Source organism: Pipistrellus hanaki (assembly GCF_964339955.1).
Source record: "Pipistrellus hanaki genome assembly, chromosome: 2".
Taxonomy (NCBI): Eukaryota; Metazoa; Chordata; class Mammalia; order Chiroptera; family Vespertilionidae; genus Pipistrellus; species Pipistrellus hanaki.
The window spans coordinates 196,445,805-196,473,707 of NC_140504.1; the positions used below are offsets into that span (position 1 = coordinate 196,445,805).

Genomic DNA, 27,903 nt, shown 5'->3' on the forward strand with positions numbered 1-27,903 from the left:
TGTGTGTGTGAGTGTGTGTCTGTGAGTGTGTGTGTGTGAGTGTGAGTGTGAATATTTATTCTGATTTTCTGTTTTGTTTTCATCCTCACCTGAGGACATTTTCCCATTGATTTTTAGAGAGAGTGGAGGGAGAGGGGAGACAGAGAGAGAGAAACAGAGAGAGGGGTTGCCTCCCACACAAGCCCAACCAGGGCCAGGGACCGAGCCTGCAATCGAGGTGCATGCCCTTGACGGAATCGAACCCGGGACCCTTCAGTCCGTGGGCTGATGCTCTGTCCGTGCTCCCACCGTGTCTTAATCTTGGTCCTGGAAACCCTCCCAGCGGATCCCTATCCCGGCCCCGGGGTTCCGGGCGGGACAGGAGGGGCATGTGACGTGGGACAAAGGAGGCGGGAAGAGACGTTTTCCAAAGTCATTTATTGCATCTACACGCTACGGGGAAGGGGTGCTGGTCTGTTTGGAAGCTCAGCGAGTCCCATGGGTGTCGCCTCACATCCTCCTCAGACGTTCCCACCCCTCGCCGCCTCCGGGAGGACGGTCTCGGGTTCGAATCAGAGGTCGCACGGGTGCGTCAGGGGGAGCGGGGAGGGGGGGTCGGGTGGGGCCGCCCTGGGGTGGGGCCCTCCTGCCCCGGTCTCTCGGCGAGCTCAGTGGTACCCGTGGTACCGGCCTCGTCTCCTCCCTAGAACCTCCATGGAGCGGATCATCGCATCCAGCTTCTTGTCGATCCAGCGTGTGTTGAGCAGGAGCTGGGAGCTCAGAGCTAATTCTGTGAAAGGAAGAGCCACAGGAAGAGGTTGGGGGGGTGTGGGGGTCCCCGAGAAACCGGGGAGCGCGGGGCAGCAGGTGCCCTCCCCCCCCCGAGCTCAGGGCAGCGTGGGTGATGCCGCCGGAGGCCCCGTCCCGCCGCCGCCTTCCGGCATCTTCTCTGGGTCTGAGTCTAGGCTGGCCAGCGGCCCGCCTGCCGGGGGAGACGTGCCGAAGGCGGGTCTGTACTCCTGCACCTCAGTTTCCCCCGTGGTGCCCAGCGGGCCTGCCTCGCCGTAGAGCATGTCGGTGCTTTCCGGGAAGTTGCCCGCGGCCAGTATCTGACCAGCTGCTGGGACTAGGAAAATGGGTCACCCCCTTTGCCACGCCCGCACACGTGGGTCCATCCGAGCCTCTGGCTGCTCAGACTCTCCTCCCCTCGGTGGCCAGGAGAGAGAGGCCAGGAGAGAGAGGCCAGGAGAGAGAGGCCAGGAGAAATGGCCAGGAGAGAGAGGCCAGGGAGAAATGGCCCAGGAGAGAGAGGCCAGGAGAGAGAGGCCAGGGAGAAATGGCCAGGAGAGAGAGGCCAGGAGAGAGAGGCCAGGAGAGAGAGGCCAGGGGGAAATGGCCAGGGAGAAATGGGGGTGGATCTTACGGTAGTTAGGGTAGTAGACAAAGTTGGCTTCCACCACCCTGCTGTTCAGGGGCTGGGTCCTGCGGTAAATGTTCTGGATGATCTTGTTGTGGTCATCCACTAAGTAATTCTCTAGCTTCCCCACCTGCAGGCAACAAGGAGTGACTTACGGAGAGGCAGGGACACGGGGGCGATGGGAAAGAGTTGCGTTAGAAATGGGACTCGGCCTTGGACTTGGGCCACTCGGATAAAACAGCTGTGAGAGCCCAAGCCCAGAGCAGGCACGGGACACGCCTCCCTCTGTTCTTATTCAGAAATCTCTCTCATTGTTTTCTACGAGTCTCGGGTCCGCAGTAGAAAGGGGAGGGAGAAGTCTACAACAGAGATGTGCCAGGCAGGCAGCAAGCTCGATGTTCATTTTTCCTGAAAACACCTGCATTCCATCTACATCCTCGAAAGGCACTTTTGCTCCGAGGAGAGTTCTAGGTCAGCTGTTCTTTCTCTCTTTGCTTTGGAAAGATGGTCCCACTGCTTTCCGACTCTCACTGCTGCCGTGCGGAGTCTGCTGTCAGTGTAATCCTGCTCTTTCTTCATGGTAATCGGTTCTTTCCCCCTCTGGCTGATGTTTAAATCGCTTCCTTTGTCTTTGATTTCACTCTGATATGTGTAGTGTGTGTGTGTGTTTTAAAATTTACACTGAGCTCTAGCTGGTTTGGCTCAGTGGATAGAGTGTTGGTCTGCGGACTGAAGGGTCCCAGGTTTGATTCCAGTCAAGGGCACATGCCCGGGTTGTGGGCTTAATCCCCAGTGTGGGGTGTGCAGGAGGCAGCCAATCAATGATTCTCTCTCAATATTGATATTTCTATCTCTCCCTCTGAAATCAATAAAAAATATTCTTTTAAGAAATAAGATGAGTAAAATTTACATCGACTCATGGCGTTTCCTGAATATGTGTCTATGTGACTTGGTCTCCTTCAACTCTTCTGAAAATTTGTCAGCAGATATTCCTCAAATTGTACCTCCTCTCTAAGCTGCCTTCCTTCTCCTGGAGTTTCAACTGGATATTTGTTAGATTTTTCCACTCTATTCTCTGTCTCTTTATTTCTTTTCCATCTATTTTTCTCTTTGTGTTTCATTTTAGGTAATTTTCTCAGCTTGGTCTATTAAATGCATTTTTTACTCTGTTTTTACTACCTTTTCAATTCTAGAAATTGTATTTGGGTTTATTTTTTTCAAGTCTATGTGGTCATTTTTATACTTTTTGCTCTCTTATATTTAAAACTCATATTAAACATATTAAACATGCTTCTACCTATTATGCAGTTTTACATACATGAACATTCTTATTTTATATTAACAGATAACTCTGCTACCTGAAACTTGTATGGGTCTCTTTCTGTTGGCGCTCACTCATAGTGTCTTTTTCCTTGTGTAATTTGTGATTTTGTTTCTAATGAAGCTCATTTCCGGTAACTTGGTGGAAATTCGTCAACATATGGATTGAAGGTGTGCATTTCCAGAGATAATTTACAGTTGATTCTATTAGGTATCTGGGCACTTCCAGCTTTTGGTTGGCGACACTTTTGTGTGTGGGAATGGGTCTCCTTGAACGTGGATCTCTCCACCTTCCCTGGAGGAGGGACATGACCTACCGGCGAAGCTGTCCTGCACAAAGCATTGGTGAAGTCAGCATGCAGGCCCTGGGGGGGCGGGGTTTTGTACCTCCTGGGCCTACGGCAGGGCCTCGGAGAGCCCCAATGAGTATTCGCCTTCACTGGGCGACTTCCTTCCCCTGGCCTGGGTTGGCTCCGTCCTTTTGCTGCCTGAGCTGTGGCTCCTTGGGTGATGCCTGTCTGCCCGTCTCTGCCACAGCCCCGGGAAGATACCCCGGCAACAGAGGGCGGCCAGCAGCCCCGCCCTGGGAAAGCACCGCAGGAGCCCGGCATTGGCCTTGTGTGGGTTCGGGGAGCACTCTTGTTGGCCAGGCGGCCAGAGGGGCCTGGGCGGAGGCTGCACGGTACCTGGGCCTTGGAGAGCTGCACGGTGTCGGCCAACAGGAACCAGCGGACGTTCTCGGTGCAGGGCGGCGTGGTGAGCGAGCCCCCGTAGGTGTAGTAGCGGTGGTGGTCCCTGGGCAGCATGTTCCAGACGTCAAGGCTGTCCAGAGTGGTGCTCTTTCCTAACGGGGCGGCAGACAGAGGGCGTGAGGGACCGCGGCGACTCGGCCCAGAGCTCCCCACCGGCACCCTCCTGGCCACGCGGAGGGTGCTGAGTCCCCGGAAGCCTCTCCCCCAGGTGCTGCTTCCTGGAAGGATGGAGAGCAAAGACCTGGGGGAGACCGCCCCCGCTGCCTCCTCCTGGCCGGCCAGGTCCTCCGCCCTGAAGGCTGCTCCTCCTCTGTGACCAGGGAGCGGTCAGGAGGGCTGTTGGGGGGAAGGGGAGTGTTTTAAAGTGCTGGGTGGGACCAGCACTACGGCTCGAGTGTAACTCATCATCATCATCGTCATCGTCACCGCCGTTGTCGGCTGAGGCCAGGACAGAGGGTTTCGGGGAGAAGAGGAGGCGGGAAGGAGGCACTTTGGAGAGGGGAGAGCCGCGCCCGGAGGAGCCTGTCCACATCTGTAGCCGTGAACAACAGCAACACGATGTCTGTTCCTGCCCAGCCGTTCCAGCCGTGGCCGCCGGCTGGGCATGGTCTGGGCTGTGTTATGGAGGATGGGGGGCAGGACCCGAGGGCGTGGAGGGCGTTGGTCAGAATGGAAGCCCTGCCATCTGCGAGGTCACGAGAGATGAAAGGCAGGAGGCTGACCTGCAGGAGGCTGACCCGCAGGAGGTCCACGGACAGGAGGTTGGGAGGCTTGGGGGAGGGGCAGGAACAGACGTGGCCACAGTGGGAGGCACAAAGCCACGCCTTCAAAGCTGACGTGGTTGTTGCTCAAGGTCAAGGGCTGGCCCTGGGAGTAGGTGGTCCCTCTGACCAGAACTGGCCTCCCGGAGGCAGAGGGTGGGAACACCAGCCCCTGGTCTGCATGTCCCCTGGTCTGTGTGTCCCTGGTCTGTGTGTCCCCGGTCTGCGTGTCCCTGGTCTGTGTGTCCCTGGTCTGTGTGTCCCTGGTCTGCGTGTCCCCCGGTCTGTGTGTCCCCAGGTCTGTGTGTCCCCGGTCTGTGTGTCCAGGCACAATGATGAGGGGCTTCCGTCTAGCTCCATGGTCGGCAAACTGAGGCTCTTGAGCCACATGCGGCTCTTTGGCCCCTTGAGTGTTGCTCTTCCACTCGCCCATGGCCTGGGCGAGTCTAGTTTGAAGAAGTGGCGTTAGAAGTTTAAGTTTAAAAAATTTGGCTCTCCAAAGAAATGGCGATCATTGTCCTGTGGACATTTCACTCTGTGGACGAATGAGTTTGCCGACCACTGGGCTAGAGCTTCGTCTCAGCTTGACACTGAGGGGGACACCTCTCCCACAGGGCTCATCTGCCACCCTCCCCACGAGCGCCACCCTTCCCTGCCCCCCCACCCCCCACCCCTGTCCCCACCTCACACTCCCTCCTCCTCCCTCCTGCCGCTGTGGCCTCCTCACCTGAGAACCTGACATTCGACAGGTGAGAGATGAAGTCGCTGTAATAGGTGTTTTCCTCGTAGTCCTTGATCTGCAGGGAAACAGCAGTGACCTCGGTCAGGAGACCGGCCCTGTCCCCTCCGGCCCACCTGCCGGGCCCTGGCTGGCTGGGCAGAGCCGCGGGGGCTGAGCGGGGGCACAGTCTGGCTTTGCCACGACTGCCTGGGCCCCCCAGCCTCTCCCAGGCGGACAAGCTCTGAAGCGTTTGGGCAGCTTCGTGGGAAGGGCCAGAGGTCACGCCGGACCATCCCAGCCACCCCCAGCGACCCATCAGGCCCTGGCTGCCCGCCTGCCCGCCGCCAGGTCTCTTCCGTTTTCAGATGAGTGTTGACGTTCTTAAAGTCAGAAAAGTTGCTCTGGATGGAATGGTCTATTTTCAGCGTTTCTTTCCCGTCAGTGGGGTTGGTCCAGATTTCTGAGATTTATAACCGCCCCCAGCTGCTGGCTTTCTAAATGTGCTGTGTCCTGCCATAGTCGGTGTGGCTCAGTAAGCCACCTTGCTGACTGAGTTACGGATGGGGATGGGAAGTCCCCCGCTACCACTGCTCTTGCTCAAACTTCTAGCCCAGCGGCAGCATGGCCAGTGTTTGAGCTTCAAACTATGAACCAGGAGGTCCCGGTTCGATACCCCGTCGGGGCACGTGCCGGGTTGTGGGCTCGATCCCTGGCATAGGGCGTGCAGGAGGCAGCCGATCTGTGGTTCTCTCGCATCATTGATGTTTCTCTCCCTCTCTCCATCTCCCTTCCTCTCTGAAACCAACAAAAATATATTTTGTAAACAGTCTAGCTCAGGGGTCCTCAAACTTTTTAAAGTGGGGGCCAGATCACGGTCCCTCAGAGAGCTGGAGGGCTGGACTATATGAACTACTAATTCCTACTGTAACACCTTGGCTGCGCTCACTGCCCAAAAAACCTGGCGGGCAGGATCAGACTCCCCTGGGGGCTGCATGTGGCCCGCGGGCCGTAGTTTGAAGACCCCTGGTCTAGCTACTTTCCCCAAGGAAATGCTGATGTGGTTGCTTGTGATCATTTTATCCGATTTAATACTGGTTTGCGGGGGACGGGGTCCAGCGGCTACTCCATGCCACGGAGCCGCAAGTCCACGCTCCGGGCTTCCATGGAGACTCGGGGGTGTTGCCGGCACCCGGGGGCACAGGCCTCCCCGGACCCTCCCCCCAGCGGAGGTCCAGGCAGCCTCTGCGACCCCAGCTCTCTCAGGTCACCTCGCCCGCGGTCCCCGAGTTTGATGGCGCAGAAGGAACATGCGTTAGAATCTTCCCCGAGTCAGCGTGTCCCAGGGCTGGGGGCTCAGGACCGGGAGCAGGGACAGGAAGGAGCCCCCCTGTGGGCACCGGTCTGCACCGGCCATGCGGTTGTGCCCACTGCCTACCTCGAAGAGGGCCCCCAGCACAGCCAGGCCGTCAGGGGCATTCTTGGCCACGTCGAAGCTTTCGTATTTGGAATTGTAGTGAACGACGTGAATCTGGGGGGGCAAGACAAGGTGGGTCAGGGGCCGTTGTGCCAACTCCGAAGGCTTCAGGTTTGCAGGAAGGAGGGAAGCAAAGGCTCCACCGAGGCCTCAGACAAACAACGCCGCCCTCCGTCTCCCTCCATCTCCCTCCGTCTGGGCCATGAGATCTGTCGAGTCCATAAAAGTTCACCCTGGCCAGTTCTGCTCAGTGGTTAGAACATTGGCCCAAGGACTGAAGGGTCACGGGTTCGATTTCAGTCAAGAGCACAAACCTAGGTTGCAGGCTTGATCCCTGGCCCCGGTTGGGGCATGTGCAGGCGGCAACCAATCGATGTGTCTCTCCCACATTGATGTTTCTCTCTCTCTCACCCCCCCTTTCACTCTCTCTTTTAAAAAAGAAAACTAATGGGGAAAAGAAAAGACCAGAAAGTTCTCCAAGAATGGAAAGAGCAGGAGTGGGAGCCTGGGAATGTGGCAATCCGAGGGCATTTCCCTGGCCCCACCTCCCTCCAGGCAGACAAGCTGGCAGAGTCCAGCGCGGTCACATGAGGCCCCGGGTTCTGAGGTCGCCGTGGGCGGGACGTGAGCGCCTTGCCCGGGAGGCCGCTGTGACCCTGGGACCCCTCAGCCAGTCTGAGCAGGACAGGAAACCCAGAGAACCCAGCGCGCAGAGCCCAGGCGGCGTGGAGAGGGCTCTGCCTTCCCTGAGGATGGGGCCCCGGCCCGACCGGCCACGGCACTGATCCCTGAGCATCGAATGAGTAAAAAATAAACGCCACCTCCGGAGACATGGCCATCGCCACCGCAGAAAGTCTCCGGGGCTGTTTGAATAAGAAAAGTGACTATGGCCCCGGCTGGTTTGGCTCAGTGGGTGGAGCATCGGCCTGCGGACCGAAGGGTCCCAGGTTCAGTTCCCATCAAGGACACATGCCTGGGTTGCAGGCTTGTGGGGCGGGGATGGGGGAGTGCAGGAGGCAGCTGGTCAATGATTCTCATCATTGATGTTCCTCTCTCTCTCCCCTCCCTTCCTCTCTGAAATCAATAAAACATTTTTTAAAACAGAAAACAGAAGTGGCTGTGGGTTTGCGGGAGGGGCCTGGTGGGCCCTCACGTACCTCGGCCGGGTAGCGGACGCCGTCAATGGTGTGCTCGGAGCCGCTGACCTCCTTGGCCGCGCCGCCCCAGTGGAAGTGCAGCTGCTGGGCGATGTACTCGGTGCCCTCGGCCGTGGTCATGCGCATGGTGTGGGGCAGGTTGATCTGCACTGGAAGAGAAAATGGGGGGCGAGGGGGTATCAAGGGGTGCAGGCGGCCGATGGGCCAGGCCTCCTGGCAGGCGGCCTCCCCGGTCCCCGCTGAGCCGGCACAGGCTGGCTCAGCGGCCCCAGCAGGGCCACCTGGACGGGCGTGGAGCTGGCTGGAAACAGCCATTCCAAAGGGTCCCAAATCATCTCCAAAGCAAATTTATGACACTCGTTCACAATGCCCGGGGGAATCAGAGGGACGTGCGTGAGCCGTGAGCGTGTTCTGGCTGACGTTCTGCACACGCACAGCACGGCTGTTGCATTGTCTGGTCCAGACTTCGGACGTGGGGCCCTCCACACCCGCTTTCCTGTCTGCCTCCCCCGTTTCCAGAGGGAAGGGAAGCTAGGGCTTCTCTCCAGCCTCTGGGAAGTGCTGGGCCTCCTGTGGACACTGAGCTAAGCAGGCTCCAGAGGGCAAAGGAGGGCAATCAGACGGCACCAGCCAGGGAGCACACCCGGGCGGGGCTGTGGCTTCGGCAGCATTGCCTGCACCTGGGTTTGCCCCTGTCACCTGAGTTTGCCCCTGTCACCTGGTTTGCTGTCACCTGGTTTGTCTGTCACCTGGTTTGCTGTCACCTGGTTTGCTGTCACCTGGGTTTGCTGTCACCTGGTTTGCTGTCACCTGGTTTGCTGTCACCTGTTTGCCTCCGGTTGGGCCTGAGTGAGTGAGGTAATGGGCTGAGGGAGAGCGGGGACGGGGCTGAGGGAGAGGCGCTCCTTCGGAAGAGCCTCCTCGTTTCGTTTCGGGGCCTGACGCCGGTCACCCTCAGGCTGTGCTCCAGGTCAGCGGTCGCAGGGGTCCGTGAGCCCGTGACCGCCCAGCAGCAGCCCCTCCCCTTACCGGTATGGCCGTTGTTCATCATGGAGAAGGAGCCGTTCTGTGGGCTGTAGCCGGTCAGGTTCAGCGCCCCCAGCGCGGGGTTGTACTGCACCTTCCTCCGCTGCACGTCGATGGGCGACTGCCGGTTCCCCCCGCAGGTGGGGTACGCCTCTTGCCAGTGTGTCTGATCCCCCGGCCCCTCTGGGGGAGAGCAGAGGGGAGCACAGGTCAGGCCCTCCCGGGGCACCCCACCTAGGGCCAAGGTCAGAGCCTGCCGCTCTCAGCAGGGCCTGCCCAGCCGGGGCCCCCAGTGGCCGGCAGGATGCCAGGGTCAAGACCAGGCTGCCCTCCAGAAAGCAGATGTGGGGCCTCAGAAGGGGGTGGGGGAGCATCTGAACCCACTCCAGGGGCTCCGCATCTGGGCTTCCCTGTGGCAGTGCCTGCCCTACAGACAAGACATGGTGTGTGCGTGTGTGTGTGAGTATGTGTGCACATGTGCGCGTGTGTGATATGTGCATGTGCATGCATGTGCACATGTGTATGTGTGTATTTAATATGTTTTTTAACAGAGAGGAAGGGAGAAGGATAGAGAGCTAGAAACATTGATGAGACAGAAGCATCAGTCAGCTGCCTCCTGCATGACCCCCACTGGGGATCGAGCCCACAACCCAGACGGAATCAAACGTGGGTCCCTCCAGTCCGCAGGCCGACGCTCTATCCACTGAGCCAAACCAGTTAGGGCACCACCTGGTGTTTTGAAAACAGTGGTGACTACACAGCCTCCGCTTTCCCTCTGAGGGAGGGCCGCTAGCAACTGTGTGAGGGCATCGCCGGGCCCAGGGCCTGTGCCCATGGAGAGCGTGGACGCCCAGGGTCCTGCGCAGCCCCGCCTCTGACGGTGACTCGGCCCCACCACCGGCAGGGCCTCCACCTGCTTCCTGGCCCGTCCTTCCCCCGGTTCCAGTGCCTGAGGGCAGGTGCCGGGCAAGAAGGGAAGCACCAGGTCCAGAGATGAGCAAATGGTTGGTTAAAACTCATCAGAGCAGCCCGGCCAGGGCGGCTCAGGGGCTGAGCGGCGACCTATGAGCCAGGAGGTCAGAGTTCGATTCCTGGTCAGGGCACATGCCTGAGCTGTGGGCTCCATCCCCAGTGTGGGGCGTGCAGGAGGCAGCCGATCAATGATTCTCTCTCATCATTGATGTTTCTCTCTCTCTCCCTCTCCCTTCCCCTCTGAAATCAATACACTGTGTGTGTGTGTGTGTGTGTGTGTCTCAAAGTAAGGAAAATTCTCTCTCACAGCCACAGTGGGGAGAGTGATGGCCTCAGGACAGCTGTGGGTGTGGGTCCTGGCCTCACCCCGTGACTGTGGGTCCAGCCCCCCCCCCCCCCCCCGCAGCGGGGAGGGCACAGCTGGGTAAGGAGGATTTGGACCAGGCCGTGAGCAGCTTCCTGGCTTTGCAATAGTCATTCTATGCTTCTCTGCAGGACGTGCGGACCAGGTTCGCACAGTTCTCTCCGGGAGGCGGGCGCACAGCTCGAAGGCCCTGCCCCGGCCCTGCCAGCACAGCTCGAAGGCCCTCAGGATTCCCGGGGCCTCGCAGTGGCTGCCCAGTTCTCCGGCCCCGGGAGGCTGTCCGAGGCCCACGGGCCCCGCGGCCGGGCTGTTGGCATTCCCTCTCTTCCTCGCCCTCCCAGCAGGCCACAGCCTCGTGGCTCCTCAGCCCACACCCAGCACCCAGCCACGGCCAGGGCTGGCCAGCCACCCTGTGGCTGGACCCCGGGTCTCCCTGCAGTGTCCTAGTCCCTCTGCCCTTGGCCTGCGGGACATAGGTCCCCAGAATGGGTGCTTCCCCATGTCGGGGGGGCTGTGCCGGGTGCACACCGAATCTGCTCCTGGCGCTGTGTGGCCAGCGGCCGCCCGTGTCCTGTCGGGGCCTGAGCCGCAGGGCAGCTCGGAGAAGATGGGGCCGGGGAGGTGGGAGCTCTGGGACTGCCACGGGGCAGGGCTGTTTTGTGTCCACGCCCCACAGACGTGGTCTCCTATCCTTGGCACCCACAGGGCTAAACGCCAGGGGCTTTGATTTCACAGGTAAAAGTCGGGGTTCAGTGAAGTGTAGATTCCAGTGTCAGCAGGTCCTGGCAGCCGAGGGAGGGCAGCTGGGGGCCCCCAAAGGCGGAGCGGGGGGGGGGGGGGTACCGGTCCTTGGCGTCGGGACGTTCTGGGGCGGCCTGTCTCAGGAGACAGCTGAGAAAACGCTCCCGGGCCCTGGAGGCTGCGAGCAGCCCTTGGTTTCTGTTTTTGTTTTGTTTGTAAATCCTCACCAGAGGATAAGTTTTTATTAGTTTTAAAAAGGGAGGAGGGAGGAAGAGAGAAGGGAGTGAGAAAGGGAGGGAGAAGGGAGGAGGGAGGAACACTGATGTAAGAGAGAAACAGCTATTGGTCGCCTTCCATACACATCCCAACTGGGGATCGAACCTGCAACCTAGGTGTGAGCCCTGACTAGCCATCAAACCCCTAGCCTTTGGGAGTGCGAGATGATGCTCCAACCCACTGAGCTGCCTCCCCCCACCCCCAGGCCAGCGGGCAGACCTTTGTGACAACTTTATTCCCACCCACAGGCCAGGATAGCAAAGGGCTTTGCAGACAAACAGGGCGGGGGTCCGTCCAGCCCGGGCGCAGGAACGGTCAGCGCCCAGGAGCGGCGGGGGGCCGGGGCCTGTGAGGGGCGAGCATCCCTTTCCCGCATCGTGGCTGCAGTCGGTGCTCCTCACCCCGCACCCCGCACCCCGCACCCCGCACCCTGCACCCCGCACCCCGCACCCCGCAGCCGGCAGCAGAGGGCACACCCCATCGTGTGCGGGGCTCTCCCCGGGGTCCCGGGTCCCGCAGCCCGGGGGAGGGGGGGCTCACCTGTGTATGTCCAGTCGTGTGCGGCCTGGGCTCCCAGGAGCAGCAGGGACAGGTACGGCAGGACAACCAGAGACCTCATGGCTGCAGGGGGTGCAGGTGCGGATCTGGAGCCGGCTCGGGGCACCCACCTTTTAAAGGCTGCGGGCCCAGCTGTGGGCACAGGGACCGCGTCCGGCTGGCCGTCCCGCCCCGCTCCCAGGAAGAGCGCCTCCCACCAGGCCCCCGGCTCACGTGGCGGGCGGCATGCCCGTGGCGCTGCCGTGGCCAGGTAGCCCATCGGCTTGGCCGCCCGTGTCCTGACCCGGGAGAACTCACGTCAAGGCCACACAGGGCGGCCTTTGTGGAGGGACACCCCGGAGGGCAGGACGAGCTGCTTCCGGCCCCTCGCTCCCGGCCAGCGCGCTGGGGCCCGGCCAGGGGCCTGGCAGGGGCATCGCCGGGCCTGCACTCCCTTGCCAGGTCCCCCCTGGCATTTCCTGGGTCTCGGCAACTGTCCCGGCCACCGCCGCTGCTCGGCTGCCTCAGCCGGCACCTCCGGGCACGATCTGCCCGCGCGGGGCCGGGACGGAGCCGGCGGCGAGGCCGGCGTGTCTGCGCCTCCCTCTGGGCGCAGGGCCCTGGGCGCGCCTCCGGGCCATCGAGCTGCTGGGGCGCATGTGTCCCCGCGAAATGCATCTGTTCCAACCTCTGGGGTGAGCTCCGTCAACCCCAAAGCAGCGGGACATGGCAGAGCCGAGCCTGGCCGAGCGTCAGAGCGGTGCCTGGCCTGACCTCCTGCCCCCAGAACTGAGCCGCCGAGAGCCTTCTTTTTTTTTTTCTTTTTTTTTTAAATATGTTTTATTGATTTTGTACAGAGAGGAAGAGAGAGTGATAGAGAGTTAGAAACACCGATGAGAGAGAATCATCGATCAGCTGCCTCTTGCACACCCCCTACTGGGGATGTGCCTACAACCAAGGTACATGCCCTTGACCGGAACCAAACCCAGGACCTTTCAGTCTGCAGGCCGACGCTCTATCCACTGAGCCAAACTGGTTTTGGCTTGACGAGAGCCTTCTGATGGACGCCGGCTGATGGCCGCTCTTCGCCTGCCCTTCAGAGAGGGCACAGGCCAAGAGCAGTGCCACTGCTGGTGCTGGAGCCCTGGCCCACACAATGGACCCCTGTTCCAGAGCCCGGAGCTAGGCCCCAGCCTCGACATCTCACTGCCAACTCCCCCCGCACCCCCGGCCCCAGCCCAGGGTGCCCAGGGGCAATGGCACCTGGGTTCAGCTGGTGAAGGGCGTGGGAAGGGCAAGGACTCTGAGGCCAGACAGACGGAGCACAGATCCCGCGCTCGGCGGCCATGGGACGGTGGCGGGCCACTCAGCCCCCGCCCGGGCCTGCGTTTCCGGGGTAAGGGGACGCACCTCCTCCTGGGGGTTAACAGCAAACTGTGTGTTCCCAGAGCAGCAGCCGGGACGTGGCAAATGGCACTTTTACCTACTCGGACCCTCACCCCGTGGAGAGAGGGTGTGAGGGTCATCAGCTCCCAGCCTGTTAGCGGGGGGACGAGAGGCCACAGGGAAGGAGTCCTTCAGCCGCGGAGCGCTCTCCCCGTTTGCTGGGGGGAACCCCGCTGTGCACCTTACAGAACCCGCTGGGCCCGGCCTGGCCCCAGGGCTGCCTCGCAGACCCTCAGCTCCCGCGGGATCCCACTCTGCTGGGGACAGCCGGGCCGGCCTGGCCTGTAGGCAGCGGGGGACCCAACTCCCACTGGCAGGAAAGCACGATAGAGCCAGCAGGGTTTTTCCTGGGATCGGACAGAAGGAGAGCGGAGGGCTGGGTCCCGGCGTGGAGGAGGTGGGAGGACTGGGCGCTCCGAGGCAGAGGGTGGCTGGAGGGACAGGAGCTCAGAGGCGGCGAGTGCAGTGGTCGGCAAACTCATGCGTCAGCAGATCCAAACAACAACAGCACAACCACTGAAATTCCTTTGGAGAGCCGAATTTTTAAACTTCTAATGCCACTTCTTCAAAGTAGACTCGCCCAGGCCGTGGTATTTTGTGGAAGAGCCACACTCAAGGGGCCAAAGAGCCGCATGTGGATCGCGAGCCGCGGTTTGCAGACCACGAGGCTAGTGCAGGACGGGGTCAGGGTGCTGCCCAAAGCGGGGACAGGCGGGGCCGCGGGGGGAGAGGAGCGGGAGCAGAAGCTCGGAGACAGGAGGGCTCAGGAGCGGCCCCCGCAGGCTGCGCCCGGGAGAGGGCGGGTGTCCATTGCCGGGGCTCCTGTCCCCGTTCCGCACGGAGGCCCGGGGAGCCCCGGTGCCTTCACTGCCCCCAAGTCCTCACAGCTCCTCTGAGTCTGTGGTCGCAGCAGCCCCGGTGGAGCCCACGGCAGCTCTTTGACCATCAGGCCTGGGGCTGCTCGGGGGCCTCCGGTCCCTGGGGGAGCCTGAGGGGCGGTGACCCGGCTAAGGGGGTCAGGGTGGGTCACTAAGTCCATTACGCCATCGGCCCAGCCAGGCCCGTCGTTAATGAGGGAACGTGGCCAGGAAAGAGGGTCCCCTCCGTAGGGCCCCCCGTCTCCTGGGACACGTGCGCCGTCGCCGTGAGCCACGGGCAGGCAGCGTCACGCCTGTTGCCTTCTGTCTAACTCCCTGTCCTCTTTGGCCCTAAAGTTTTCCATTCGCCGGGTTTCCTTGTGATCGTGAAGCGCGGTGCTGGTTTGGGGGGGCGGGGGGGGGGCGGGGAGGATGGTCTGTGGTTTCCGAGTCACATTGGACTCTGACTGGCTGCTGCTTCCATCCAACCGCGTCCAGCGCATCGAGGCTGTCTCAGCCTGAGCCTGTCTGGGAGATGAGCTGACAGGCCTGGCATTTTCACCACAACAGGGTGTCAGCACCAGAAAGGAGCCATTGTCCCTCCCTGGTGCCGCCACGGCGCCATGACGCAGGCCGCCGAGGCCCGGAGAAGGGAGAGGGGGATGCGGTGGCCCAGGGGAGCGGGAGGTGCCGTCCGCCAAGACAAACAGGGAAGCACCCGGGACAGGGAGAGGACCGGCCAGGTGCACAGGGAGGGACACCGGGTGCTCAGAGAGGGGACACCGGGTGCTCAGAGAGGGGACAGGCCGGGGGCACAGGGAGGGGACCGGCCGGGTGCACAGAGAGTGGACACCGGGTGCACAGGGAGGGGACACCGGGTGCACAGGGAGGGGACAGGCCGGGGGCACAGAGAGTGGACACCGGGTGCTCAGAGAGGGGACACCGGGTGCACAGGGAGGGGACACCGGGTGCTCAGGGAGGGGACACCGGGTGCTCAGAGAGGGGACACCGGGTGCTCAGGGAGGAGGGGACACCGGGTGCACAGGGAGGGACCGGCCGGGTGCACAGGGAGCGGACACCGGGTGCACAGGGAGGGGACCGGCCGGGGACACAGGGAGCGGACACCGGGTGCACAGGGAGGGGACACCGGGTGCACAGGGAGGGGACCGGCCGGGTGCACAGAGAGGGGATACCAGGTGCACAGGGAGGAGGGAACACCGGGGACACAGGGAGTGGACACCAGGTGCACAGGGAGGGGACACCGGGTGCACAGGGAGGGGACCGGCCGGGTGCACCGGGTGCACAGGGAGGAGGGGACACCGGGGGCACAGGGAGCGGACACTGGGTGCACAGGAAGGCCCCAGCACCCAGGTGAGCCGAGGCTCAGGCTGGCGCAGGCCTGGCCTGGGAGAGGATCTGACTCCAGAGGAATGTGTCCGTTTGGGCCGTAAGTAACACAGACAGGACCTTGTTCTGTCTCCCTCTGAGCTGCTGCTCTGGAGCCATAAAGACAAGCCGTTCTGGACGTTCTGCAGCGGCTATGGCCCGGTGCTCCCTGAGCAGCAAGGCGCCTGGTCCATCTGGGATCAGAACTTCCAAAACACATCACACTCTTCCCCGCTTTTCTCAAAAAGATAAATGTAATTCAACGTAACGGCGGAGGCCCCATCCGTATGAAAATTATTGTCCTGCCTTGTAATATCTAGATGCCCACAGGGCCTACAACTGTACAGGGCTGCTCTCCCCACACGAAAGGAACCCTAGCTCCCTGTTTTTTATTTCCTACACGAGGCCCGGAGCGCAGAATCTGCGCACCCCGGGTGGTCCCGCAGCACGGCGGGGAGCCGGCCTAAGCTGGCAGGGGGACACCCTCAGTGCCGCTGCGGAGGGGGAGAGGCTCTGCCACCGCCAGCCGCTGTGCTCGCCCGCCGCCGTGAGCCTGGCTCAGGGCTTCCAGCCGAGCCATGCTTCCCCTGTGGGAGCACACTGACCACCAGTGGGCAGCTCCTGTGTTGAGCGTCTTCCCCCCCCCCCCGGTGGTCAGTGTGTGTCATAGCAACCAGTTGTTCCTCCATTTGGCCGATTTGCATATTAGCCTTTTATTAATAGAATATCTGATATGGGGGGCGGGCAGTCAGCTAGCTTAGCTACTTAAGCAACGTACACCTACGCTCCATGGAGGTCAAACTATTGACCTCCACAGCCAACTGGAACAGAAACGGGACTCGGTGCAGGCGCAGGTCCATGACCCCGGCCCCGGCCTGGCAGGAGTCAGCCCTGCAGCTGGGCCGGGGGGGCGGGGGGAAGCAGGCTGAGAGACCCGGGCAGGGCTGGGCAGCGGGGCACCTGCAGGGGCCCACGTGCTGAGCTCATTTGTGACAGTCAGCATTGCAATGCCAGCTGCCAGCTGCCGCCTCTGAGGGTCGTCTCTGCCTCTCTTCCCCTCCTGGCTTCTTATTTGCTGCATTTTTATCTGTTTGTCCAGACACCAGATGACTATCCTTCTTAGAGCGGCAGGCACAGGAGGGGACACGGAGGGCCCGAGGCTGGACTGACGCCACGCCCGGACGGCACGCGCAGTGCGGCCTCTCCCCGAGGAGTTACAAGTTGCACAACTTCAATCCCACAAAGAATTCCCTGCGACACAGCCTGGCCGAGATGACAGTGCCCGGCACACCTGGAGGTGGGTGTCTGCGCCGGAGCAGGGTGGGAGGGGGAGAGGGAGGACAGACAGACACAGCCCAGCCTGGCAGACGCCCAGCAGAGGAGTTTGCAGGTGAGAGGGCAGCACCTACTCAGCAACCAGCAGCCCCGGGGCCGCGGCAGCAGCAGCCTGGACGGCCACACACATCACGGCGAGGCCGCAGGGGGTGATGGGGCAGAGGGGCAGGTCAGGGTGCTGGGTTATTGCCCTTCTCAGCGGGTCACAAAGGGGCAGTAGCACCCTTCTAGCCTGAGTGGCCAGTATACGTTCTGGCTAGCCCCTCCCCCTTCACCCATTGCGGGGAAATCGATGGGGGCCAGGCAGGGACCACCCTCCTTTCTCTACAAACCGCTCGGCAAACAGGCAGCCTGGGAAGGCACGTGGCCCAGGAGCCTCCCACGGAATTCAAAACCTGGGAGTCAGACCCTCTCCCCTCTGGAGACCACACCCCGGAGCAAACCCCCCTCCGGTTGGCTGTGGCGTGGGGGTCTAACGGGCAGGAGGACATTGGGAGCAATCAGGCCAGCAGGGGGGGCAGTAAGAGGCAACCAGGCCAGCGAGGGGGTGGGAGAACTGTTAGGGGTGACCAGGCTGGCAGGGGGGGCAATTGGGGGTGACCAGGCCGGCGGGAGGGTAGGGGGGAGATAGTTAGGGGAAACCAGGTAGGCAGGCAGGTGAGTGACTAGGAGCCAGCATTCCAGGATTGTGAGAGGGATGTCCGACTGCCGGTTTAGGGACCGGGCCTAAACCGATCCACGGGGTCAGGCCTAAATAGGCAGTCAGACATCCCCCAAGGGGTCCGGATTGGAGAGAGTACAGGCTGGGCTGAAGGAAACCCTCCCCACTTCACAAATTTCATGCACCAGGCCTCTAGAAAAAAAAATACCGAGCACAGAGTAGAATCAGGAGAGCCAACAAAGAAGAAAAAGTAGAAGACAGCAAATAGCAAGCAATTTTGGATTATGAAACTTACTGAAAGGTCTTTTGTTTTTCTGCGAAATTTTTTGGCAGATAAGTTGATATTGTAAATGATTATTGACCATCTACATGTAACAAATTAACTAATGTTAATTAACTAATAAGCATTGCTGCAGGAACTTTCCACTATTGCATTCACTTTTTATTTTAAAACTTGTGTATGTTATTTAGAGAAGAGAATCCAAGATGGCTGCACAGGTAAACACCTAGCTGCAGCCGCACACAACAATTTCAATAAAATACAACTAAAATATAAAATGGACATTACCCAGAACTACAGGAAAGTCGACTGACTGGAAATTCTACAACGAGAAGCAAGGAAAAAAACGGAAGAGCGGAGGAGCTGTAAAAGCCTAAGGTACGGAGACACGCGGTGTGTGTGGAGAGGATGGAGCCAGAGAGGAGGGGCGGTTGAGTGCCTGGCTGGCGTCCCCTAGAGGGAAGGAGATAAAAGCTCTGACTGTGCTGAACCCCAGTTTTAGGCCAGACCCTGGGGACCCAGGCTCAAACAGAGGAAGCCTGGGCTGTGAGGCGGAATCCCAGGGGAGCGGCGAAAGACAGAGCCCCCAGAGGCACGCACATTGCGTGCAGAGGACGGACTGTTGACTCTGCTGCTAGATTGCCCTGGCGGGAAGGAGACAAAGGCTCCGGACTGTGCTGGGCCCCAGGTCTGACTGCTCTGAACCCCAGTTCTAGGCCAGACCCCGGGGACCCAGGCTCAAACAGAGGGAGCTGGGCTGTAAGGCGGAACCCCGGGGGAGCTGCGAAAGGAGGTCCCAGAGGCGTGCACATTGCTCGCAGAGAAGGGACGGTTGGCTGTGCCACGGGATTGCCCTGGTGGGAAGGAGACAAAAGCTCCACACCGCTCTGAGCGCCACCTCCAACCCCACTTCCAACTGAACTGAACCCCAGTTCCAGGCTCATTGGGGGAGAGCCTAGACTGTTTGGTAGCAGGCGAAAATCGAGGGCACCTTTCTCTCAGAGGTGCTTGCTACAAGTACTGAAGGACCCTGGGGATTACTGAGACTCAGGAGCCACATAGGGCGGGGCTGAGGGAAGCCAAGGCTGTAGGCTCCACCCTGAAACTGCGCCCCATCAGGGAAGCTGCGAAAATGCCGAGACAAAAAAATAGATCACAAACGAAAGAAATGGAGGACAAAAAACAACTGGATATAGCGTTCAAATCTCCGCTTATAAGGTTTTTCAAGAATTTCCTAAAAAGGTTGATAAGACCTATGAGGATATGAAAATGGATCAACTAGAATTAATAAGGAATCAACAAGAAATAATAAGGGATCAACAAGAAATAAAGAATACATTGTCTGAAATAAAAAATATTATACAGAGTCCTAAAAACAAAATGGAAGATCGCAAGAATCAAGTCAAAGATTTGGAACATAAAGAGCCAGAAGACAGTCCTCCACAGAAGCAAGAAGGCAAGAGAATCCAGAAAATTGAAGATAATGTAAGAAACCTCTGGGACAACTTCAAGTGAACCAACATCAGAATTATGGGGGTCCCAGAAGATGAGAGAGAGCAAGATATCGAAAACATACTGAAAGAAATAGTGACAGAAAACTTCCCCCATCTGGTGAAAGAATTAGACTTACTAGTCCAGGAAGTGCACAGAACTCCAAACAAAAGGAATCCAAAGAAGACCACACCAAGACAAATCATAATTAAAATTCCAAGAGCAAAAGACAAAGAGAGAATATTAAAAGCAGCAAGAGAAAAGCAGGTAGTTACCTATAAAGGAGCACCTATACGTTTGTCAGCTGATTTCTCAACAGAAACCATGCAGGCCAGACGGGAATGGCAAGAAATATTCAAGGTGATGAATAGTAAGAACCTACAGCCAAAAATAATCTACCCAGCAAAGCTATCACTCAGAATAGAAGGCCAGATAAAGAGCTTCACTAATAAAAAAAAAAAAAAGCTAAAGGAGTTCATTACCAACAAACCAGAATTATATGAATTGCTGAAGGGGATTCTTTAGGAAGAGGAAAAAAATAAAGATAAAAATTATGAACAACAAATACGTAACTATCAACAAGTGAATCTAAAAACCAAGGGAATTAAAAAAAAAAACTGATGAATGATATTGACTGTTGAATATAATAGAATCAGAGGTATGGAAGGGGAGTGGACTGACGATTCTTGGGGAAAAGGGGAGAGGGGGATGTGGGAAGAGACTGAACATAAACTGTGCACCTATGGATGAGGACAATGGGGGGTGGGAAAAGGGCAGAGGGTGGGGTGGGAACCTGGTGGAGGAGAGCAATGGAGGGTGGGGAGAGGAACATTTGTAATAATATGAACAATAAAGATTTATTTATTTATTTTTAAAATTTGTATATGTTTAAAACTCAGATGGTGACTTGTAGTTGTGATGTTGACAACACTTAGAAGCATTCTTGCTTTCACAGAATTGGTGACATGCTTTGAGATCCTGTCACATGTTAATGTGCCAATGTTCTATGAACCTTTTATAAAAGAACATATGTATATTTTTTTCTGTTTAGAAGGATTTTGATTTTTATTTTTTAAATCTTTAGTGTTGAAAGTATTACATATGTCCCCTTTTATCCCCCATCCACCCCCTCCAGCCCACTCCTGCCCCCCACCCTGGGCCCTCACTACTCTGCTGTCTGCATCCATGAGCTATGCATGTATGAGCTATGCATGTATGCATACAAGGTCTTCGGTTGATTACTCCCACCACCCTCCCTCTCCCGCTTTCCCTTCGAGATTGGCATTCTGTTCCATGCTATGGGATATATTTTTAAAGTAAATCTATTGTAATGCACTAGGGGGGAGAGGGGAGAGAAAAATCCCAAATAAACAATCTAACATTTCACCTTAGAGAACTAGAAAAAGAACAAATAAAGCCCAAAGTAAGAAGAAAAAAGGGAAATTAAAATTACAGCAGAGCCCTACCCGGTTTGGCTCAGTGGACAGTGTCGGCCTGTGGACCAGAGTCCTGGGTTCGATTCTAGTCAATAGCATGTACCTTGGTTGTGAGCTCCTCCCCAGCCCAGGCCCTGGTCAGGGCTCATGTAGGAGGCAACCAATTGATGTGTTTCTCACACACTGATGTTTCTCTGTCTTTCCCTCTCTCCTCCACTCTTTCTAAAAATCAATGGAAAAATATACTTGGGTGAAGATTAACAACAACAAAAATTACAGCAGAATTAAATGAAATAGAGAACAAAAAGACTAGAAAAAGTTAATGAAACAAAGAGCTGGTTCTTTGAAAAAATAAGTAAGATTAACAAACCTCTGTCTGGGAAATAAAAAAAAGACTAAAATATTATCAGAAATGAAAGAGAAGTTACAGTGAACACCACAGAAACACAAAAGACTATACAAGAATACTATGAAGGCCTACCTTCACCAAATTTGATAGCCTGGAAGACAGAAGAAATTCTTGGAAATGTACCATCTTTCTAGACTGAACCATGAAGAACTGGAAAACCTAAAATGATCAGCAATAAGGAAATTAAAATAGTCATCAAAAACTTCCCAACCAGTAAAAGCCCAGGAGCAGATGGCTTCACTAGTGAATTCTACCAAACATTCAAAGAATGTGCAATACCTATCCTCCACAAGCTCTTCCAAAAAATTCAAGAAGAGGGAATACTTCCTAACTCATTTTACAAGGCCAACGTTACCCCAAAACCATAACCAGGCAAGGACAACACACAAAAAAGAAAATCACAGGCCTATTCTGATGAAGATAGATGCAAAAACCCTCAACAAAATACTAGCAAGTTGAATACAGCAATATATTCAAAAGATAATGCATCATCACCAACTGGGATTCACTCCAGGGACACAAGGGTGGTTCAACATATGCAAATTAATGTGATATACCACATTAACACAATAAAAGACAAAAGCCATGTGATTGTATCAATAGAAGCAGAAAAAGCATTTGACAAGTTACAACATCCATGTATTTTTTTTTTTAAATGAGTATAGAAGGAAAGTACCTCAACATAATAAAGGCCATATATGCTCTGACTGGTTTGGTTCAGTGGATAGAGCGTTGGCCTGCGGACTGAAAGGTCCCAGGTTCGATTCCGGTCAAGGGCATGTACCTTGATTGCGGCCACATCTCCAGTGGGGGGTGTGCAGGAGGCAGCTGATCAATGTTTCTCTCTCATCCATGTTTCTAGCTCTCCATCCCTCTCCCTTCCTCTCTATAAAAAAAATCAATAAAATATATATTTTTTAAAAATAAAGACCATATATGACAAGCCCACAGCTAATATTATGTTCAATGCTGAAAAACTGTAAATTTTTCCTCTAAGATCAGGAACAAGAACTGTTATGCAACATAGTTCTGGAATTCCTAGCCAGAGCACTCCGTCAAGAGGAAGAAATAAAAAGCATCCAAATTGGGAATGAAGAAATAAAACTGTCACTATTTGCAGATAACATGATTCTATAGATAGAAAACCCTAAAGGCTCCACCAGAAGACTATTAGACACAATAAACAAATATGGAAAAGCAGCAAGATATAAAGTCAATGTACAAAAATATGTTGTGTTCCTATATACTAACAATAAAATGGAAAAGTAAATGAAGAAAAGAATCCCCATTTGCAATTGCAACAAAAAGAATAAAATCCCTAGGGATAAATGTAGCAAAAAAAGTGGAAGGTCTGTACACTGAAACTATATGACATTGTTAAAAGAAATTAAAGACACAAAAAAATGGAAAGATACGCCATGTTCATGGATTGGGAAGAATTAGCATAGTTAAAATGGCCACATTAACTAAAACACTATACAGATTTAATGCAATCCCCATCAAAATCCCAATGGCATTTTTAAAGAAACACAACCAAAAAAATCATCAAATTTGTATGGAACTGCAAAGGACCCCAAATAGCCAAAACAATCCTGAGAAAAAATAACAAAGCAGGAGGAATCACACTTCCTGACTTCAAATCATACTGCAAATCTACAATTTTTTTTTTAAGAGTATTGGTAGAAAAACATACAGGCCAATGGCATAGAATTGAGAGCCCAGAAATAAACCACACATATAGGGCAACTAATTTTTTACAAAATAGTCAAAAAATATAATGAAGAAAGGAAAGCCTCTTCAATAAAGAGTGTTAGGACAATTGGAATGTTATGCAAAAAAATGATACCACACACAAAAAATTAGCTCAAAATGGATTAAAGACTTGACAATAAGACCTGAAATAATCAAATACATATAAAAAAAAGATAGGCACTAAACTTAAGGGTCTTTGTCTCAGAGAGTTTAGGGGAATTTGACCCCTAACGCAAGGGAAGTAAAAGCAAAAATAAATGAATGGACTACATCAAACTAAAAAGCACAAGAAACCATCAGCAAAACAAAAAGACAACCAACTTAATGGGAGGAGATATTTGCAAACAATACCTTCCATGATGGGCCAATATCCAAAATAAATAAACAATTCATACAACACACCAACAAAAGCAACAAACAACCCAATTAAACATGGGCAGAGGACCTGAGCTGGCACTTTTCCCAAGAGGACATGCAGATGGCCAACAGACATATGGAAAGGTGTTCAGCGTCACTAGCCCTTAGGGAAATGCAAATCAAAACCAAATTGAGATCCCACCTCACACCCCTTAGAATGCCAACTACAGAGAAGACAAGAAATGACAAGGGTTGAAGAGATGTGGAGAAAAGAAAACCCTTGTACTGGGCTAGTGGGAATGTAAACGGGTGCAGCCTCTTTGGAAAAAAGTATGTTCTTCAAAAAATTAAGAATAGCCCTAGCCGGTTTGGCTCAGTGGATAGAGCGTCGGCCTGCAGACTCAAGGGTCCCAGGTTCAATTCCAGTCAAGGACATGTACCTTGGTTGTGGGCTCATCCCCAGTAGGTAGTGTGCAGGAGGCACTAATAGATGTTTCTCTCTTATCGATGTTTCTAACACTCTCTCCCTCTCCCTTCCTCTCTGTAAAAAAAAAAAAAAATTAATAAAATATATATTTTTTAAATTAAGAATAGAGCTACCTACCATATGACTCAGCAATCCCTCTTCTGGGTATCTAACCAAAAATTTATTTTAAAAATTTATTAGTAAAGATATATATTTCCCTATATTCATTGCAGCATTATGCACAGGAACCAATGGATGATTGGATATAGTGATATATGGTAAAATGCTACTCAGTCATAAAAATGATAAAATAATTGTCATTTGATCAACATAGACGGATCTTGAGAGTATCGTGCTAAATGAAGTGTCAGGTGGAAAAGGATAAGAACCAAATGTTTTTACTCATAGGTGAGCTATAAAACAAAAAGCAACAAGCTAACAAACATCAAACAAACTCATAGACACAGACAATAGCACAACAGTTATCAGAGGAGAAGGGAAGTGGGAGAGGAGAAATACATGATGAGGGAGGAGACTAGACTCTGGTGGTGAGCGTTCAGTGCAGAATACAGATGTTGCACCGGAAACCTATATAATGTTGTTAACCACCCTCACCCCAATAAATGTAATTAAATAAAAAAAATCAATTAAAAAAACACATCTTTTTGACTACTCAAAAAAAATTTACTTCCTTTCTGACTTTCGGTTCTGTCCATGTAAGTAATTAATGATAGCAAATAACTTACTTGCGGAACATTCAGTCATATTATCCAGCCGCAGTTCACCAGAGACCAGGGACGCCCAGGCCTTCTCTCCCCAGCCTCCCTGGTGGTGAGTTCCCTAATCTTATAGGGTACCTCCATCACATCTACCCTTCTTCCAGTGACCCACATCAGAAACACTCAGTGCAAAACCCTGGTGGACGTTCTCTATGACTAGTTTATTTATTAGCAAACTAAGAACCCAATACCTAAAAATATGTACAGCTCAGACCGCCATCAACACCCCATGCGCCTTCTCTGTGCAAACTCACCGCACGACCTGCCGCTGGATTCGGATGTGGCATCTGTGTCTCCGGCCGGCTGCACCTGCCACCTCTTGGAATAGACAGAGTCCTGCTTGTGTCCCTCTGAGGGACTCCACCCCGGGTTTGCTTTTGTAGGACAAGTTATGTGTCTCGGGCTCCACCCTTCCTTGGTCAATAAGCAATTCCTGGTGTGTATTGAGTCCCAGCTCTTCCCTGGTTGTGCAAGCGGAGAACTGGATTCATTTCCTGTCGCCACCGAGACAAATCGCCATAAACGCCGCGCTTCACACAGCTCAGACTTCCTCTCTCGCAGACGTGGAAGGCGGAAACCCAGTCCAGTCCCCCTGGGCTCCAGTCAAGGTGCGGCAGGGCTGGCTGCTTCCGGAGGCTCGGAGGGAGGACCCGTCCCCTTGCCTTCCAGCTCCTGGGGCCGCCTACACGCCTTGGCTCACAGCCTCCTCCTCGAGTCACTCCAGTCTCGTGCTTATCGGCACATCTGCCCCATCCATTGATCTTCTTGCCTCCCTCTGGGTCCCTGTGACTCCAATTAGGGCCCACGCAGATAATCCAGAATAACCTCCCCATCTCGAGATCCTTAACTTTAACTTACATCAGAGCAAGTCACTTCTGTGACGTTCACAGGTTCTGGGGATTAGGAGTGGATTGGGGAGCGGGGAGTGGGAAGGCGCCAAGGAGGGGGGTGCATTATTTAAAAATTTTTTAAAATATTTCTGTTGATTTTTTTTTTTTTTCTTTACAGAGAGGAAGAGAGAGAGATAGAGAGTTAGAAACATGAATGAGAGAGAATCATCGATCAGCTGCCTCTGGCACACCCCCTACTGGGGATGCGCCCGCAACCAAGGTACATGCCCCTGACTGGAATCGAACCTAGGACCTTTCAGTCCGCAGGCTGACGCTCTATCCACTGAACCAAACCCGTTTCGGCTGGGGGATGCATTACTTATTCAGCCAATCACAAGGACACGGGGAACCACCAAGCTAAAGTAAAGCATGGGTTGCTGAAGTTTGGACTTAGATTTTAAAAAGAGAGTAGCAGGTCCGCCATGTCATGGAACACAGGGATGGAGGGGCTGCAGGGAAATGAGGCGGGCACCGCGGGTCTATCCAGAGAACCTGTGCCAGGCTCTTCCTGAGCTCTTCGCAGCCGCATGGAGAACCACAGTCAGCTGGTTGGACTGGAACAGCAACCTAGTAACCTGAAAAAGGGGCAGGAGCACCAGGAAAGGGGGTCAGAGACCCAGAGTGACCCATCTGCCTGGAAGGGCAGGGACTGAGGCACAGCCTGGCAGGCAGACAAGGGGAACTTCTGCGGGAGAATCCTTAGCGTGGTGGGCCACATACACGCTGCAATATTGATCTACGGTGAAAAGGAAAACGTAAATACACCGAAATTAAAAATAGGTAACGTTTTCGCACTTCAGCAAAGGCAGCCTAGCTTATTTTATACCAAACCTTTTACTGAGAAAACTAGAAATGCTGGACAATGTTTTTTCCTGAGAATTTCTTGGAAAGCATAAGAAAGCGCCAAAGCAGGGATGTATACACAGAATACTATATCACCAGAGGTTGCGTTTACCCCTGGAATGCAAGGTTGGTTTAATGTTTAAAATTTAATGTAACAAAAATAAAGGAGAAAAAGATACTTTAGCACAGGCAGGAAAAACAATTGAGAAAATGTAAAACCCAAGAGAAAAATCAAAATCCAATTATGATTTTTTTTAAAAATTCCCAAGAAAAAGGGTGGAAATTTTTATTAATCTGATAAAAACTATGCACCAAAAATTCTATCATAAACATCATACTTAATGGTGAACTATGGGAAGTTGCCCCCTGAGTTTGGGAAAGAGACTCAGATGCTTGATACCATGATTGACATTGACATTTTCCTGGAGGTTCAAGCCAGTATAATAAAGGGGGAAAGTTTCAGGGATTAGGAAGGAAGAAATAAAACTGTATTGTTCACAGGTGATATAATTGGATAAACAGAAAATCCAAAAAGATCATCAAATAAATTATTACAGTTAATAAGTACATATACAAAGTTGATATACACAAGGACAATAAACAAAATACAATTATATTTCTATATAACAGCAACAATTATAAAAATGAAATAATTTTTTTTAATTTTAAAAACTATATTACCACAGAAACTCTCTGCAGTATGTTTGTAACTTTTATGTAAATGTGAAACTATTCTAAAATAAAAAGTACGTTTAAAAGATTATATCACTTAGGATGGCATCAGTAAACATCAAATACCCTCAAATGATTCTAATAAGAGATTATTTTTAGAGGAATGACAGACATCAATAAATAGGAAGCTAGGCAAGAATATCTTAAATAAGACAAAGAAAAAGGTTACTTACACATCATTAAAATTAGAAACTTTAGTTTATGAAGGCACCCCATACCAAGTGAAGAGTCAAGCCCCAGAGTGGAAGAAGATACTTCCGACACACATAAGCAACAAAGGACTCATGTCCAGAATGTATAAAGACCTCTTGCAAATTACTAAGAAAAACATTCAGCTGCTTATAGATAAAATAGTGGCCGGTGCACAAAATTTGTGCACTTGGGGCAGGGGGCGGGGGTCCCCTAGCCTGGTTTCTTCCCTGTCACAGTGTGGGAGCCCCGTGATCAATTGCCCCAAAAAAGTAGGCAATGCCCACCCATCTGGGGCTCCTTGATGGATTGCCCCAAAGAGGTAGGCCAGAGCCAGGGGAGGCCTGCAGACCCCCAGCCGGGGCCATGGCAGAGAGGGACACAGGAGGGTGGAGAGGCCTCTCTGCCACAGCCCCTCCCAGTCCCCAACACTGCAAGTCCCCGCCCACCTGTGCCTGCTGTGCACGCCACCTGCTGATTGGTCATTACTGTGACGGTGTCCTGGCCAATTTGCATATCACCCTATAATTAATATAGATAGGCACTCACAAGAAAAAAATATTCAGGTGGCCCATTAACACTACTTAGTGACAAAATAAATGAACATTGAAACCCCAGCGAGGTACACTCAGAGCCATCCTGAGCCTGATGGCACCCATGGAAAGGCTGACACACCAGCTGTCACCAGGATCACAGGACAATGTGAACGCTCACCCAGTGCTCCTTTGTGCACCAAAAGGCTTGGGCAGGAATAATCATAACCGCCCTATTCATTATGGCCCCAGACTGGAAACAGCCCAAATATCCACTCACTAAGCATAGGTTAATGATGTCTTCATTCCGGTGACTTCCCACAGCCCAGAGGAATAACTGAAGGCGCTGTTTGCATCAGGCCTCCTGGACTCACTGCAGCCCAGAGAAGGCATGGCCGGAAGCCCACAGTCAGGCTGGAGTCAGGACGAAGCCTGAGGAAGCCCCTCTCTAAGGAGAAGACCCGTCGTTGGGAAGTAAGGCAGTGATCGTGAGCATCTATCGTCCTTCTTTTAGTTTGCCAAATGAGTGCTCCCTTACTGTCTAAAGCCACAGGGTCCCAGGTG

The 27,903-nt window shown here is 54.1% G+C and overlaps 1 protein-coding gene and 1 long non-coding RNA gene across 3 annotated transcripts; one reads left to right on the forward strand and one right to left on the reverse strand.

Moving 5' to 3' along the window:
- LOC311618364 lies at positions 1-27,800 on the forward strand. Of its 2 annotated transcripts, none has more exons than XR_014794304.1 (3): positions 1-566; positions 16,286-16,483; positions 27,664-27,800. It is a non-coding gene; the product is annotated as an uncharacterized lncRNA (long non-coding RNA). The 2 variants fall into 2 exon arrangements; XR_014794305.1 differs by lacking the exon at positions 27,664-27,800 and adding an exon at positions 17,654-17,758.
- CA6 (carbonic anhydrase 6) lies at positions 399-11,579 on the reverse strand (the record flags this gene model as incomplete). The annotated part of the gene is made up of 8 exons (XM_084873829.1): positions 399-769; positions 1,403-1,526; positions 3,403-3,560; positions 4,957-5,026; positions 6,386-6,478; positions 7,582-7,730; positions 8,611-8,790; positions 11,501-11,579. The coding sequence occupies 8 exons, from the start codon at positions 11,577-11,579 to the stop codon at positions 648-650; spliced, it is 975 nt and encodes a 324-aa protein (XP_084729955.1). The 3' UTR covers positions 399-647.
- Positions 27,801-27,903: the final 103 nt, after the last annotated feature.